General features: G+C 46.6%; 1 protein-coding gene and 2 long non-coding RNA genes across 3 annotated transcripts; 2 read left to right on the forward strand and 1 right to left on the reverse strand.

Annotated features, from left to right (window-relative positions):
- Positions 1–334: 334 nt before the first annotated feature.
- On the reverse strand, positions 335–1,771 carry LOC128805536 (uncharacterized). Its single transcript, XR_008436476.1, has 3 exons — positions 1,395–1,771; positions 726–758; positions 335–502 (listed from the first exon to the last, which is right to left on the reverse strand). It is a non-coding gene; the product is annotated as an uncharacterized LOC128805536 (long non-coding RNA).
- Positions 1,772–2,048: 277 nt separating this feature from the next.
- LOC128805303 (uncharacterized) lies at positions 2,049–6,858 on the forward strand. Its single transcript, XR_008436372.1, has 6 exons — positions 2,049–2,119; positions 3,417–3,566; positions 4,592–4,774; positions 4,870–4,964; positions 6,071–6,293; positions 6,455–6,858. It is a non-coding gene; the product is annotated as an uncharacterized LOC128805303 (long non-coding RNA).
- Positions 6,859–7,965: 1,107 nt separating this feature from the next.
- Positions 7,966–11,504, forward strand: HTR1B (5-hydroxytryptamine receptor 1B). Its single transcript, XM_053974440.1, has 2 exons — positions 7,966–9,441; positions 10,335–11,504. The coding sequence occupies exon 1, from the start codon at positions 8,246–8,248 to the stop codon at positions 9,377–9,379; it is 1,134 nt and encodes a 377-aa protein (XP_053830415.1). The 5' UTR covers positions 7,966–8,245; the 3' UTR covers positions 9,380–9,441; positions 10,335–11,504.
- The last annotated feature ends 5,904 nt before the right edge of the window (positions 11,505–17,408 follow it).

Below are 17,408 nucleotides of genomic sequence, written 5' to 3' on the forward strand. Positions count from 1 at the left end.
GGCTATGGGTCTTGACGGGACACGCAAGGATATTCTCCCTCCTCCCTCCCAAGGACAGGAGTGGGAGCAGAGCGAGGGCACAGAAGGTCAGGCTCCCATGCAGATGTGTTCTAAACTGCAGGAGCAAGATATGGAGAAGGCAGTAAAGCAGTTTTGAAACGAGGGGGAGAAAGTTCATTATTAGGATGAAAGTCATGAACTTTAATGGGGATGTGGAGACAGATCTGTGCCAATTCCAGAAATGTTTGAGAATAATTAGAAAACCAAGAAAAACCCGGAGTGAGCTGCAGACTGCTTTTTCTTGTTGTTTGTTTTGTTTTATTTGTTCATTTTTTAACAATAGATGCATATTTTTATAGTAATTGTAAAGAAGCAGATTGCTTAGGTATGGAAGCCTTGGTTTGCTCTTAAAAAGATGAACTGTGCACCCAGTGTGTACCTTTGCAGAGCTGCATGGTACTATGGAGAGTAAGAATTGGGGAAGGGACATAGTAGGATTTGCCTAAGGAAAGAAACAGAAATCCATGAAATTCACAACTGGAATTTAAAAGCTACAAAATTAAATTATCTGATTCTGATTCCACAAACACAGACATGACCATCTGGCAAATAAGAAAAAGTCCACATCTCAACTTTTAAAAAATACATTAACATTTTAAAGGCTACATCTAGAGGCCAAGGTATTTTTTGGATCAACTCAAAACCTCTTTATGGGCATGTTCTACCTGACATCTGAATCCTTTAAAACTGACTTCTTCCTGTAATGAGAATTACGACATACCCTTTAAAATTTGATAAAGATCCCACCTATCTTTTACAGTTAAGTAGTCCCTTCCCCAATAAATAACTCTAATCATGAGATGTAAAGACATACACTTTCACAGCTTCTATTAGGATGGTTAGTTAAACAATCTTTGGATAATGAAAAGACTGGGAAATACGAAAAGATATATGAAAATATGTACATCTGGGACAATGCTGATCCAGGCTGCTGATCTGGCTCTGTAGTTCTACTTGGTTACTTTGACAAAAGCTAGATGAGACACATTCTGCTCCAAGTAGTGGGATGCATGAATACCTTGTGTTTGGAAGAAGCCTCAAGTGACACCATTTTAATTACCTACCTCTTCTGGGCCTTTGTTTTCTTCCCTAAAGAGCTACCCATAAAGCACTGGTGGATACTGATGGCCCTTGCTGACTCAATTGTTTTTTAGTAGATTCACTAATGGATTTCACACTTTGCAACATGTAAACCATCAGTTTCATAACAGCCTCCCTCCAAGATCAGATTATGTTGGATTTAATTGGTTTACAGAAACTGTCCCTTGTAACCAGAATGAGATCTTCTGCTATGCTCTACCTTGCAAAGTGCTGCTGAGAGTAACTATACACACCCTGAATCTCTCAAAGGGCCTCCTGACCTTGCAAAGCTCTGGTATTTGGATGATGCTATGATCATTCACTACTGCTTTAGTCTTGCTACACTAATCTGCTGATGAAAGTAGGCCTACAAGACCTTTCTGGACTTCAAAACTGCTTCTGTTCCTGAATTTCAGCAGGTTCTAAGAAGCATCTCTCCATAAGCCTCTCGCTAAGCAGAACAGATGAGGCGTTGCGTTCTTCTCCCCAGTCCCAGGCAGCTCTGGGGAGCCCGGCTAGGCTCTGCCTCTTGGCCAGACCAGGGTTGCCGCGTGGTCCGGGCGCTCTGGCACTTAGCGCACCGGCGTGGGCTGGCCGCGCTCTGTAACTGGTGCTGGGAGGAGGTAAAGAGGCAAAGGAATGGCACACCCTGCCCTGCGTGGCTGGAGAGGGTTTATTGCCGCGTGGCCGCCGCAGTGGAGAGCGGCGTCCGCTCCCAGTGCCCGCGTGGACGAGATGGCAACAAAACAAAGGGGCACATGGAGTTTTATAGGGGGCGGACAGACAGGGGCGGAAGCCCCCTCGCCCAATGGGGACAGGCAACAGGGGAGTGACGTGGACCATGGCAACCAATGGGAACACGACAAGGGTGGATACAGGGCTCCGGGACGAATGGAATTGCAGGGATGGGGTGACTGGCACGGAACTCTCAGGAATGAACAGGGGGTGGTTACAAGACTGACATGGGAATGCTCCAGTGGTGAGTGACCCGGAGAGAACCATCACGGGGGGAACATGGGGGTACACAGAACTGGCTAACTAACATTATTAAAATCCCTAACTGGACCCAGCCCAGGATGCAACAAACAGACAACTAAATTTTGCAATTAAGTCTCATACTGCAAAAGAAACTGTCAACTAGTAAACATCCTAAAAGGACTCAAATTAATGGATGATGCATTTTATTAAATTAGCAGCCCAAATCTGCATGCCAGCAAAAGCTCCTAGCTTCTGATTACCTCCGGGAACAAAGACTAGAGCGTGCTTATAAATAGTGGCAGTGGGCTTAGCATATGTTACCTTCTTTCCTAGATAAATATTAATTAGCCATGCAGAAGAAGCAGATCTCTAATAGGAAGGAATCTTTGTAGCTCCCCTTAAATCAATGCTGACATGATAATTTCACAAGGAAAATATTTGATTCTTAATTTTCAGCAGTTTTACTTCTTTGCAGTGATTCACTGCATTGCACAAGTTTCCATCAAGCTTTATGCATTCATAGCTTGTTGCTTTAAAATGTCTGCAGACTTTTCTTTTTAAACACAAAACTCAGTGTTTTATTTCTGAAAACTTGATATTTAGGACCCCTTTGAAATCAACTCTGGATCCTGAAAGGAGACCTTTAGAGATTCCATTCTCTAAATCAGACAGAAAGACTGGAACATACTGAAGTGGGACAGTGCTTTAAAACTGATATAGGTCCATATCTGAAAGCAGAGAATTTATCTTCTGCCAGATCTGAGCAGATGAGAAAATTAGACCTTTTTTTCATCTGAATCCCTACAAAGCATGAATGCATTGTACTTTCCCATTGTACTTTCCCTCAATGCTGAACAGGTGCTAAAGGTTATGCCATTGACTTTTATTCCTAGACAGCTGTACCTTTATGTCATGCTGTCATGGCTATTTTCCACAGATCATTCCCCAATGGATATGAATGAATTTTATAGCAGGTCATAATCCACCCATATTATAGAAGGTAGGTAAAAAAATCCCTTCAGGTATATAACTGGAGACAGCTTGAACTGGAGGGATGATCACTGAGCCAGATCCTCTGGCACCAAAACAGGCTTTTGCACTGATTTTAGTGTGAATTAGAGGCTCCAGCAACCTCAGGCTGAAACTACAGCCCTTTTCACACAAGCAGTCAATTCTTCTGATTTGTGACAAAGCAGGAGAATTATGGCCAGTGTTCAAGGAGAGGTGATGGGGCAGGATTGAAGTGGTTTCCTTTGCAGTATCTCCAGGAACATTGTTAAAAATCAAATTCCTTGTAGATGAATGAGGAACAGACACCAACCTCAACTTCTACCTCGATGAACTGAAATGTGTGAGGATCAGTGCAATGAATGGAGATTAACTGCTAGAGACACTGTAAGAGAGGACTGGAGGAATTGTTTTTGCTTGACCTCAGTTGCCTACTCAGGGTAAGTGAATGATCTTTGGATCATTCCAAAGTGATTGAGTGCATTTTTCAGCAACTGTGCCTGACCAGTATGGGTTGAGAAACTCAGTGTTTATTTGTGCCTTCTGAGCCCATGTGCTTGTTTCTTTGTTTGGGTCCTAAGAGTAAAAATCAAAACTAGGCCCAGCTGTTCCTTATAATTAAGTTTCAGTAACTCAAGCTGGATGATTTTATTTTGACTAGTGACTTAAAAGTGATGGCATTTAAATGGCCTTAGCTATATTTCAAAGTTAACACTGAGAAACTTCACACAGACATTAGTGTTATTTGCCTGTTGGCAAACTCAACAAAATACCACTGTGTTGATTTACATAGTGAAGGTTATCTTTGCTAACAGAAGGACTCAGAATTTCATTATTTAAAATATGAGTATGAATCTCATCACAGTGCAGGAGGCTACAGATGCCATTACACACAACCTACCAGCTGAGTCAAGAGCAGAGGTGAAGTTTATATTGTGCACTGAGCTCCATGTTCAAATATACCTAAGATACAAGAGCCAAAACCCATACAACATTATCTGTGGCCAGGACAGATCTGACTGTACAATAAGAACTTTTCTGTACTTAGGTTTGTTTCTATGTGTTTATCTTCTCCCTCTAATTTATTTATAAGATATTTATGCCATACATAGGCAGTCTGTGAAGCAATAAACCAATAATAGTCTCAGTTTTCATTGCAGTTTCTATATTTGGGTATTTTAGTACATCAGAATCTGGATATAAGAAGTATTAACAGTCTTATGGCAGCAGAAAGAAATTAATTTTATGCCTGCCTCTGCACAGAAGCCAAAAGCTTCAGGAAATAAGATCTCTTCTCATAAGCATCTTTTCAGATCCAGTTAGGAGAGGAGAAAATAAACAATGAAATGCAAGATTCTGGGCGACAGCCCAGCAGTGAGATATGATCGTTCATGTGACAATACATATGATACACAATACGTGTCTGACTGGCACTCCAAGACTCCAGTACTTATTGATGATCTAGGTAGAATCTGGTGCTTTCATCAAGCCTTGGCCCTTGGGAGTCCAGTTGTGACAGGGGACTATGTGCAGCCTGGCAGAGCAGAGAGGAAGAGCAGTCTTCTAAAACCTGAGCACCCCTTGTTGTGACACAAATCCTTGGAAGCAGCATGCACAGCCTGAAGAAAGCAGCAGTTCCAGTGCCTGGGTGGGAACATGTTTTTTGCACACCCTTCCAGCAGTGATGTGCAGCACCATGACACGGACCACTGTTAGGAAGCTGGCTTTACTTTCTTCCTGCAGCTCTTCATAACCCAAGTCTGAAGCCTCAGAGAGAAGCATGGGGAATGCTTACTGAGACTGCCCAGGAAGGCCAGGTGGTCCTTACAGGAAGACAGGTGAGCTGAGGTCACCACAGCTAGACCTGTCACACTGGGTGAACATTTTGCTGATGACTCGCAGCAGTGCTACAGGAATGAGTGAGAAACCAGCAAGCACAACGGAAGAAAACAAATGAGGAAAAAAAAAAATCATCTTCTTGGCAAGACAAAGAGGGAAGCAATGAACAATAATTACTGATGAATAATGACCCAGAATTAATGGAGAAGGACAACAGCAAAAGCTGTGCACAGAACACAAATATTTTAGAATGAGGATAAACAGTGACATTAGTAGGGTGGCCAGAACTCATTACCCATTCACATAATACTTGTCTACACTACACCATGGCTGATGGCAGTGGCTAGGTCTAGAACATTGCCCTTGGAGGCGCTATAATTTTAGCAGAAGAGCCTTTGCACAAGAGGCAAGCTGTTCCAAAACAGAATGAAAGGCTAGGTTTTCCTCTTGTTATTATTGGTGTTTTGAATTTAAATTCCTCTCAGATATGTAGCCCTATTTGGGAAGAATGTTGAGTTACAGAGGCTTGAGGGCAGTTGCCAACTTAAGCACAACTAAATTAAGCCAGAAATGCTGAGAAGAAGTGAAAGCAATATCACACTGTATTAGAAGCCAGGATTGTAAAATCTTTGCCTATCAAAGAGATCGGAAGAATTCAGACAGCTCTTATTGTTTTTAATACAGTAAAGACTAGAGACTCCAACCAATTGCCAGGCACCAAAAGGAGGTGGTGCTTTCTTGAACACAAGGAGGCACCACAAAATAAAAACATGGAAACAGACCAAACCCTATCTCCACGCCCTTTTGGGAAAACAGAAAGGCTCATTGACATTTTATCTTCCTGTCAGTTGAATGAATGTAGGCAAACCTTGACTGCCACACTTTCTTTAATCCTATCTTCCCCACCTCACTTCTTGAGAGTCGAACTAAAGATCTGGGACAGATTTTACAAAATCCCAAGCACCACCACTTTTTGTTTTTTTTGGTGGTTTTTTTTGTTTGTTTGGTTTTTTTTGGTTTTTTTTTTTTTTTGTTTTGTTTTGTTTTGTTTTGGTTTTTTTTTTTTTTTTTTTTTTTTTTTTTTTTTTTTTTTTTTTAATCTCAGGAGACGTGTGGGTCTTAGCACATCTCAAGATCAGGGCACCTTGTCCTGTGTCAAAGCAGGGAGGAAGGGGCTGTCACTGCAGGCCTCGGACTTTCTGACTTTTGCAGCCCTGGATCTTCTTCAGTTCAATGATTTTCTCCCAAGAGTTTCCTAGCCCCTCTGAGCCACAATGGATCCTCTCCAGCCTCCTCTTGTGGTACTTCCTTGATCTGCATCCCCTTGGGTGAGTCAGTCCCTCTTGCTGAAGGGTGACAGTGGTTTCTCACCCTGTCCAAAAGCTCGATGTCCCAGGCAGAACACTGCAGTGCCTGCCCCTGTGTGGGGTGCTGAGAACAGCCCAGAAAGGACGGGGCCACGCGGAAACTGTCTGCTTTTTCATCACAGAGAAAAACAGCCAGGAGGAGATGTCCAAGAGGCAACTGCTGAGAGTTTACAGGGAACTTCAGCATGTAGCAGTACTTGGAGATGTGCACAAACATGCTTGCAGACTGAAAACGCTTGTCTCAACTTAATTTGTCGTCGTATTTCGGGAGATTTAGTGGGACTGGAGCATAGGCATTTCACCGAGCTTGGAATTATCCTGACCCAGCAAAAAGCAAGCTCGCACTCCCTTTGTGTGCAAAACTTTCCTGCGGCTGCTGAGAACAAACGCTGGCAGTAGCTGCAGGACCTGGACAAACGCGCGCTCCCGCTGCTCCTGTCCCCGCCTGCCGAGCAATGGAGGAGCCTGTGGGGCACATCAAGGCTGCTCAACCGCGGGCGTGCCCCTCGAAGCGCACGAGAAAAATAAAGGGAAAAAATATAAAAGGAGAAAAATGGATAAGAAAGCCTGAGCCCAGAAGACACAGGATTACTAGAAGTGTAAAGCAGGCGATGTGATGCGGTGGGCCGCGCACCTCTACTGCAGCGAGGCTTGCCGCGCTGCGCAGCCCCTCGCCCGGCGCTCAGGGCGGGCGGTCCCGAGGTGCCTGCCCGCTCCGGCTGCGCCCCTGTCCCGCACCGTCTCGGTCGCCCCGGCCCTTCCCGCACGGCCAGCTCCGGCACCGAGCAGCACTTGTAACGCCGCCGAGGGACGTGGCGGCGGGCAGTATACCCCGGCCCCGCCGGGCTCCCTTGGGAGCCTGGCATCGCCCAGCCCGACGGGGTAGCGGGCACGGTGCAAGATAGGATGGGAACAACGGCAGGACCAAGGAGCGCCCGCATCCGCCCGTGCTCTGGCATCCCTCGTCAGGCTGGAAGAGGAGGGGCCGCTCCTCGCCTGGGTGGGGGACGAGCTCGGGCTCCTCCCGACGCCTGCAGGGGCCGGGGCGGGGGGCCGGCGGAGGGGCGGTGCGCGGGGCCGGAGCGGGCTGAACCCCCCCCGCGTCGGGCGGCTCGTGGGTGCCGGAGGGAGGGCCAAGGGAGGCGGCGGCGGCTCCTCCTCCTCCGCGGGCAGGCGGGCGGGCAGCCCGCCCGAGAGCGGCACCGGTTGCTCGGTGCCGGCGGAGCCGCGCCGCCCGCTATATAAGGGGCGGCGGCTGCTCGCTGCTCACTCACACCGGCCCCTGCCCGGAGCTGCCAGGGCTGGGCGGAGGCCGGGCCTCGACAGCATGGCCCGCGGCGGGGCGCAATGGGAGGTGGTCTCTCCCCCTGCCTCCCGCGGACCCTCCTCCTCCTCCTGCTCCTCCCGCACCCGCGGCGGCGGCTGCAAACTTGGTGCGGCGGGCTGCGTGTGAAGGCACGGCCCGGCGGAGCGGCTCCGCTGCCCCCGCAGCCCCCGTCGTCGCGCCCGCAGCCCGGGGGACGAGGCCGCCGCCCGCGGGCATGCGGCGCTGCCACCGCGTCCGTCGAGACACGGTGTGGAGCCGCGGGCGGCGGGGCTGCGCTTAGGGGCGGCCGGGGCGGGAGCCCCATGTCCGGGGCTCGCCGCGCTCCGCGGGCAGGCGGCGGGGCGATGAGCTGCCGGGGCGAGCGGGCGCGCCTGGCCCCCGGTTTGCCCTGCTCCCTCGCCCGTGGGGAGTGAGGCTCCGCGGAGCCCGCTCGGAGCTCCCGGAAGGGCGGGCAGGCGGGCGGGGAGGTGGTGCCGGCGCGGCGATGCTGCAGCCCTCCCCCGGCGTCGACGGGGTCCTGCCGGGGTAGCGGCCCCGCCGTGCCGCGCCGAGCCCCGCCGTCTGCGGGGGCGGCGGCCGCGGAGGGATGGAGCCGGCCGGCCCCTGCCGGGCGCAGTTGGGCTCCGCCAACGACTCTTACCGAAACTGTAGCGCCGAGGAAGTGATTTACCAAGATGCCACCCCCCTCTCCGGGAAGATCGTGCTCGCTGTCGTCCTGGCGCTGGTCACCCTGGCCACGGTGCTTTCCAACGCCTTTGTCATCGCCACGGTCTACCAAACGAGGAAGCTCCACACGCCGGCCAACTATCTGATCGCCTCGTTGGCCGTCACCGACCTGCTCGTCTCCATCCTTGTTATGCCCATCAGCACCATGTACACTGTGACCGGCAGGTGGACGCTGGGTCAGATCGTCTGCGATATCTGGCTGTCCTCGGACATTACCTGTTGCACGGCGTCCATCCTGCACCTCTGTGTCATCGCACTGGACCGCTACTGGGCGATCACCGACGCCGTCGAATACTCCACGAAACGGACTCCCAAGCGGGCAGCGGGCATGATCGCACTGGTATGGATCTTCTCCATCTGCATCTCCATGCCCCCTTTGTTTTGGCGGCAGGCGAAGGCCGAGGAAGTATCTAACTGTGTGGTGAACACGGACCACGTCCTGTACACCGTGTACTCCACAGTAGGAGCCTTCTATTTCCCCACTCTGCTGCTCATAGCCCTCTACGGGAGGATCTACGTGGAAGCCAGGTCGCGGATTTTGAAGCAGACGCCAAAGAAAGCAGGTAAAAGACTAACGCGGGCACAGTTAATTACAGACTCCCCGGGGTCGACCTCTTCCGTCACGTCCATAAACTCCAAGGCTCCCGAGGGATCCAGCGAAACGGGCTCCCCCGTGTACATGAACCAGGTGAAGGTGAAGGTCTCGGACGCCCTGCTGGAGAAAAAGAAGTTGACGGCCGCTAGAGAGCGGAAAGCTACAAAGACTTTAGGGATTATTTTAGGAGCCTTCATCGTGTGTTGGCTGCCCTTTTTCATCATCAGCTTGGTGATGCCTATTTGCAAGGACGCTTGCTGGTTCCACATGGCCATCTTTGACTTTTTCACGTGGCTTGGATATCTCAACTCCCTCATCAACCCCGTCATCTATACTATGTCTAACGAAGACTTCAAACAAGCTTTCCACAAACTCATACGTTTCCGATGCACAGGCTGAAATGTTGAATGCGATGTGCTCCCCGGGGCAGCCCCCATGCACGCCTGCGCCCGGCGCCACAGGTAGGTCCGCGCACCCCGCCCTGCCCGGAGAGCCGCCGTGCTCGGGGGGAGGCGGAGGGATTGGAAATGGGTGGGGGGTGGGGGTGCGACCCCACAAAGAGCTGGTGTTCAGACCCTCCGCAAGTGGCGGCGAGCGCTGGGGATGCTGCGCGCTCCTGACATTTCACAATCTGTGTGTGCGCGCGTCGTGTGTGCCCCCACCCCCCCCCCCCGCCCCAGATCGCAGGGAGTGACTCACGGCAATCTGCTTTTAATTCCACCTATTAAATCAATCTGCCGCCATTTCGTATGCTAGTGCCCGTGTTTCGGGCAATTAGTGCTAAACGGCGCTTCCTTTCCAAGCCCGCAGCCGAGCTCCCCGGAGAGCGCCCGGCCGGGCCGGTCCCCGCCCGCGGCGGCATCCCCGGTGCCGCCTCCCGGGCCCCGCCGGCAGCTGCAGGCACCGCTGTGCAGCCGGGCGTGCAGCCCCCTTGGAAGGCAGTCGATGCGGCCCCGGAACCAGCGGCATGATGTTTTTTGTTGGTGTTTTTTTTTTGGTTTTGTTTTCGGTTTTTTTTTGGCGAGGAAGGGAGGTAGGATACGCCCCAGATGAAGGCTACTGACAAAGTCCAGCCCTACTTCTTTCTGCCCTCCTCACGGCTCCGGCCGCTCCTGCGGGAGCAGAGCCGGCTGCCAGCAGGCGTCCCGAGGGGAAAGCTGTCCCTTAGCCTCCGTGGGAGCCTGGACACCTCGGTGTCTCTCCTCATACGCGGAAGGGCTTTGCCTTTCCGCGCCTCTTTACAGCACTGGCTGCCTGCTCATCACTAAACTCAGCGCCACTTTCTGCAGAATGCATACATGCCTTTATTGTGATACTTTAATAATTCTGCCAATCTTTTGCTTTTTGTCTGCAGAATCAAGTTGCTATTGTAAAGACCCACTGCTTGAAACTACCCCAAGCCCAGTTGCCAGACTCATGATGCTGCAAAAACGTCAATACATTCTGCCACCAAACTGCTCAGCTCTGCGTTTCAGTGTAATGACTCTGGCAGAGATGCTGTTCCAATAGGCACGCAGATCAGTTGCAAAAAAAAAAAAAAAAAAAAAAAAAATAAAAAAAAAAAAAGAGGGCAGCCTCGAATCAAGGTCTATAATTCATCTGGAATGAAGAAAAAAAGTTTGAGAGTAAACTCCATTTATTTTGCAGGCTTAACTTCTAATTTGTTCTCCGGCCGGTTGTAGGGGTGTGCACAAGAGCACAGTTGTCTCTGTCTGTGTTGGTAGCATAGCTGTACTTCTGCACACCTGTAATTTCTTTCTTTCAGTGGAAAGAGTTGCTCCCTTCACCCACGAGGCCAAGAGCAAACTCACATTTCAAATAGGAGCATCACAGTAAATTCTGTAAATGACTCCTTCGGCTGAACATGTGTGAGAAGTGACAGTGTGCAAAAGTTTTATATTTGTATTTCAAAACAATAGTAAATGCAAATGCTCTAGAAACAAGAGTTGTAGACCTGTTCAACTGCACTGCATATCTGTAGTCTGTCCTCATAGTTGCCTTTAGAAAGGAAATACTTCTTGCTTTTACTCCATAAGAGCAGAAATCAAGAAGTCCAATGACCTTTTCCATAAACCAGCTGGGAATAGGAGTAGCAGTTTGATGCTGTAACCATGTTTTCCATTTTGTGTCGGTTGCACACCCTTACCGCATGAACCACTGCAAAATTTAGAATTCTCTAAGTACTTAACATTATTTAGTGTATTTTGTAAAGAAGTGAAGCAGTTTGCTCTTTCAGAAGAGCTATTTCACCTGCAAAATAAATACCCATGAATCATGAATTAACTGATGTTAATGAAATTTCTTGCCTCCCTACTTCCCCCCTATGTTTTTTAGTTTTTCTTTTGGGGTTTTTTTTGGGTTTTTTTTTTCTTTTTCCTCCTGATTGGACCTTAAGACAGGTCTATGCGTATTCAGCAGAGTTTCAGGATATGGTCCACCTGCTGTGATAGAACTGCATTGATTGTTCCTCTTATGTGTAAATGAAAATGAGTATAAACAATAAAACGCTTGACTGTGTTCTCAAGAGTGGTAGCAATTGTGTGACTGAAAGGAGTTTTTATTGGTTTACCCTCTTTCTCAGTATTGACTTTTTAGATAACACTGATTTGATGAGTCACTCAAGGAAAGCAATTGATGAAGGTTGAAATTACAAGCTTCAATTGGTTGTCAGTTTTTTTAACAGGCAGCTTTATTTTCATTGTAGCTAGCTCTGTTAGGCATAATTATTACTATTTTCATGTAATGTCAGAAAAAATGTTTAGGTTTTTTCCACAAATATTTTTCTTACTCCTTTAAAAGCAAACAAAACTTACTCTAGCATCTGGTGGACAGTGTAATCAATGTTCTTTTAAAGCTGTGTGTGTGTATTTTAAATGGGGTTTGTTAAAAGACCGGAAAAATCTTACATGATTTATCTGCCTGCTATTCCTCAGAGAGTTATTCAAGTAATAAGGACTTACTTACTTAACTGGATAGTACAGAGAGCACGTGACCCTTTGTGCTTATACTGGTCGTAGGCAGGAGGAAGATACAAATTGAAGCAGTGGAAAACTAACATTTTCAGTAATTTGAAGAAATCCAAAAGAATTGCCTTGAAATTGCATGCCTCTAAAAAAGAGAACTACTATACTATGGTTCTAGAAATTATGAAAGACAAACAGGATAAGAGGAGTTTTCTCAAATGTGATATTATTTGTTTGAAATGCCTATAATTTTAAATTTAATGATTTTTTTTTGCATATGTGGTGTGAAAAAAAGCAAGGAAAGTAACATAAAGCAATGCTTCACCAATTCTCATTAGTCACTTTTTGATCTCCTAGATTGAATTTTGTTTACCCCAAATTCTTTCTCACTAGGCTTCTTACACGTGTGAGAAATGGAAAATGAGATTTCAAATGAGTATTCCAGCATTTCCAGGGAGTTGAGTTTTCTGTCAGTTTTACAAAGTTAGGGGGCTTGGCGAGCAGGGAGGTTCAGGAATTGGTCCTCGCACTGTTGGAGTATACCTTCATCTTCAGCAACGGGCAGCAAATACTGCCAGCTCCCTGTTGTGATGTGAGGATTTTGCTGAGAAGCTAGTTCATCAGGAAAATACCCTTCTAAGTTTATGCTGAGGCTCTGAACTTTCTGCACAAGCAAACAGTTAGATAGCCATGCTCACTCTTCGGAAGACCGTGTGGAAGCTGCCCTGAGTGACTTGGGGATGGAGGAGAAGATGCTGACTTGAGCCCTGCTGAGGTACCTGGTAGTTAAAGGCCTTGTGCTACTGGAGCAGCAGCATCTACTTCAGAAAACTGTTCACACAGGGGGACAGGGAGAGTGAGCACACACATTTGTTCACAGTGAAAGAGAAGAAATGTAGGGCAAATGTTGCTCAGTGCTGGGAAATACAAATACGTAAAGCCTGTTCCAAGATTCACATAGAGTGTTTTAGGGTGGGAAGAGTGTCCTGTGTGAGCTTAGCATCTCTGTGACTGGCAAAGTGTGTACTGGTTGAACCTAGATTTTAAAAGATGCTCAGGGATGTGGTAGTAAAGTTTTGACTCTCTCTGAAGAGGTCTGAGAATTTTGCTGTCCTGCTTCTCTGCTCCATTGCTGTGCCTGGTCACTGCACTCTGCCTCTGGGAGGGTGGAGCATCTGAAATTTTTAGTAGGAGAGGCTGTCCTTTCTGTCCACCCTATGTCTATATTCCTGTGGAAATGGCTCAGTGAATCCTGCCTCTGGGTGTTTTCTCCTGGGAGCCTCTTCATGACTCTGCAGGTAAACTCCAAAGGTGCCTAAACCCATTCTGTTCCAGTCTTTCATTACAGAAGCAGCATGCCTTTTTGTCTATTTCTTGCCTTGGGTTCAGGCATTCAAATGATGCTTTTGATCCAAATCTCTGCTGGACACTGAGGTTTGAAGTTGAACACACACTTGCAAATCTTGTGTTTCCTACCTTTCATGGAAGGGATATGTGTGTCAGTGTTGCTGACTCCAGGTGCTGTGAGACGCATGACAGTTCAACAGTGGTTGCCATTGTGGGAGCAGCTGTTTGCAGCCTCATAGCTGCTCTATTTTCTTAGTAATCCTCAATTTTATTTAAAAGGCATTTCTCACTTTTCCAATTAATAAAACACAGAATATAGAATTCAAGAGGGGAAATCCCTTGCAATTAACCTTCATATGACCATGCAGCAGCCAACAAAGTTCTGCCTTTTCTGCATGAACAGGACAAAGAAAATATCTTGACTAATGTGCCAAGTCTCCATGTGATAAAAGGGATCTCAACTAAATGTCCAGATGTTTACACCATATTCCCTGCTAAAGCATTTGATGAGGCTGGCCTAGCCTTCAACCTCCAGCAGGGCTGTGTAGAATAAGGACAATTCCATTTGGAGAAGCTGATTTCCACCCTCCGTTGCTTGCCTGCAAAAAGCCACTCTGCAGTCCATCAGAAGAACACTCCAAGTGCTTTCTGACTTGAAAATGCTGCCCCTGTGTTCCCTTGGTGAGTAAGGACTGGATATTGTCAGAAGTAACCACTTTTACATGAAAATCCAAATCAGTCTAAAGCTATTCTTTCTGGAAGCAAAGTGAAAATGACAAGTAGTAGTAACATTGGAGTGGAAGCATTTGTGGTTTGTAGCAGAAAATCAGGTTGAGCAATGTGGCTGAGAGCAATTCTGCAGACAAATAGTAAAATTCCATTTAAATTGAAAGGTAGCAGAGATTGAAGAACAGGTTTCTCCACCAAAGAGAGGCTAGAGCAAAGAAAGACTTCGAGGAAGTCATCCAAAATCTCCAAGCCTTGACCAGAGTATAAGGAAAAAACCAAGGTTACTAACTACTCCAACATCTCATGACCGCAGCAGACCGCAGGTGAGCTGGCAGTTTCAAAAAGAAGAACCATGCCCAGACACATGTAAGAAAATTACAGATGTTCAGTTATGGAACGAAGTAGATGCCAACTCCATTTTGTGTGTTGGTAACTTTCTTGTCATTAGAGGAACCAAACATATTTGAGATGTATCCTAAACACCGCTCTATGTCAGTACACAATGATCAGTGGTTCATATTAAGAGTTTTTTACATTCCAGCAGTTAGTACCTAAAATACAGAAGCAGAGTGAACTTTCCTACAGCAGTGGTCTGGCTGATAATGAGCTTGAAACATTTAAGCACAGAGAAATCATATAGAAAAGCAAGCAGAAAATGAGGCTTCTTAATCAATTACCTGTTAAGCTTGAAAGATGTAATACAACAAGCAGCTCAATAGATGAGATGAGGAGGAGATCCATAGGATATCAAATTTACACTATAGAGATCAAAATCTCATACTGAGTCATTTTCAAGAGCTGGAGAAAGAAAATCTTTTGTTATTTTTTTCAGAGATCAAACTACTTGCAGTCATCCTTATAAAGGAACAAGACTTTTTTATTGTCTTTATACAAATAATAATTAGAAGGTTACAAACAGATGGAGTTCATGGCTGCAGGGCTTTCACTGAGTAATCATATGTTCCATCTTTTAGGCTGAATGGTCATAGAAAAATAGGAAAGACATAAGCAGGGAGTGATTATGTAAAACAACCCCTTTTTTTGGTATTTCTTTCCTTATGCAGAACCAAGGCAAAAATAAGAACAACAGAAAAAACAAGGTCTGGAAAATTTAAGCATTAATGATATTATGTGAGATTTCAGGAATGTGTTTAGGGCTGAATGGGGCAAAAATAATAAATATATTTCCAGAATTCAGAAAAGTGAAAATTAAAATAGAATTTTCCTTCTATCCAGGCACCACTTTCATAATATTGCTTGTATAACACCATTTCTAAAAATCTTGATATTCTCAAATATGTTCAAATTAACATTTTTTAATACATTCATGTCTGCTTTTACATTAAGGCATATGCTTCCCAAGCTCATCCACTTTTTTCCTGTAGATTTAAAATTCCAATTCATGCCCTTTCCTACCTGTATATTTATGTTAGAACATAAATCTCATTTGGACTCAGTCTTCTAATATCCAGTCTCTGAAAACATGAGAAATACCTTTTTCAAAAGGAATATTGGGATAAGACATTTAAGAGAATTAGTGCAAAGCAAGCAAGGTTCCTTGTTCCTCTCTACAGGGCATGGCTGTTTTCCCCTGAACTCGGTTCCTAGAAGAATCTGAGGTATATTTGGAAGATGCAGATATGATGGGAACTGGACCAGAAACCAGTGCAGATGTAGAGAATAGCCAGGTGTTTGGGCAGCAGAAGAAAAGCTGCTGTGCTAAGTTCATATTGGGATGGGTCTGTCTGACTCACAAGGGACATACCAAAACCCTGCATTTAATTGGGTCCAGAAATATTCAAAGGAATGCTATATAGGTGAGAGATGGTGAAGGAACATGCATTCCCTGGAGATCCCATGGGCTTTCTCTCCCCTGGGTCTGTGTGGCCCTGGCTCAGGGCAGCACTGACACGGAAGCTACACAGCCATCGATCAGGCTGGGAGAGCAATGTTCAGGCAGCCAAATCCAGTAGCCTCATAGAGGTGAGGCTGCACAGCTCCATGCCCCAGGTCCAATCAGTAGTGAGGCTGAGCATGTTTCCCCAGCCACATGGATAGCATGGATGGCAGACATGGATATATGTGCAAAACACACACAGACACATACTCATTGCAAGCCACATACATCATCAACTCAGACAGAGGCACTCAGTGCTCACACCACCACAAACAGCCCCGATGGCCTCATGGTCCTCACCTCTCTGGCTAATCAGGCTAGAGGTCCAGTAGGTCCAGTAATTATTATATATATATATATATATATATATATATATATATATATATATGCATATACATAGGGTGGATCCCTCCAGCAGCTGGGCTCAAATACCAAATCCTAGTGTCCAGTTTCTTTCACCTGGACATACGAGTCCACAGTGCTGTAGCCCCACTGCAGCTGCTGGCACAGGTCATGGCACATACAGACACACGAGCGCACATTCATGCACACGTGCACATGCACCCAGTAGGGATGTCACAGGAGCACACACACACACATGCATGCACCCAGCTCCCAGGACACCTCACTCACTCTCTGGCTACTCTGACTTAATCTTTGCAAGTGATCACACACTTACTCACGTCGCCCTCACCAGTTTTTGCACTTCAGGCATGCAACTCCTCCCACCCACGAGCCCACTGCAGTTAGTGGCTTTTAAATCTCCAGCCACACTTATGCACACAAGATAGAGATGCAGGGTATGTCCAGACAATTGATACCAAACAGCCTTTGGTATCCACTTACACAGGGCCAGCCCCTTTTCTCCTTTTATCACTAATCCTGTCATTTGTTCCTAAACTTTTTCCTCTGCAAATGGTCTTGAGCCCTCCCTTTCCTCAGCTTTGGTTTCTCCACCAAAGTTTGAATTCTAAATCTCATGTTATCCCCAAATGCTCTTCCCTTGCATCTCATAATGCATCCCATATCCATAGGGAATAATCTGCTCCAGTCCTAAAAGTGCTCCTGTTGACTCCTTGTTATGGGTTTTATGCCTGGACACAGGCGCTTGTGTCCCTAGAACCACCTGCTTCTGTGCCTCTGTGCTCTTCTGGGTTTGTGGAGATGGGTCTTTGATGGCCCTTTGGCCCCTCCATGATGGGTCTGGGAGGAGCTGAGGGAGGATATTATTTGGCTTGCCTCACCTGCCATTGTCCCTGTGCTCCTTTGTGAGTTTGCAGATAAGCTTTTTACCATGCAACCTAACATTTTCTTTCTTTCAGGAAAAAAATAGAAGGAAAATAGCTGGCAGCCACCGTTCCAGATGTCAGAAGACTAAATGTCTAATTTAATTTGAACTAATTATGATGTCAGAAACTACTTACTAAAGTATAGCAAGAGCATAAAAAAATCTCTTGTGAAGTCTTCATGTTGAATGAATGTATAGACACCA

The sequence above is a fragment of the Vidua macroura genome, chromosome 3 (assembly GCF_024509145.1).
Source record: "Vidua macroura isolate BioBank_ID:100142 chromosome 3, ASM2450914v1, whole genome shotgun sequence".
In the NCBI taxonomy this organism is placed as follows: Eukaryota; Metazoa; Chordata; class Aves; order Passeriformes; family Viduidae; genus Vidua; species Vidua macroura.

What these genes read in the sequence shown, in the direction of transcription:
- HTR1B (XM_053974440.1), top strand. Translation starts at nt 8,246, where the DNA reads ATGGAGCCGGCCGGCCCCTGCCGGGCGCAGTTGGGCTCCGCCAACGAC.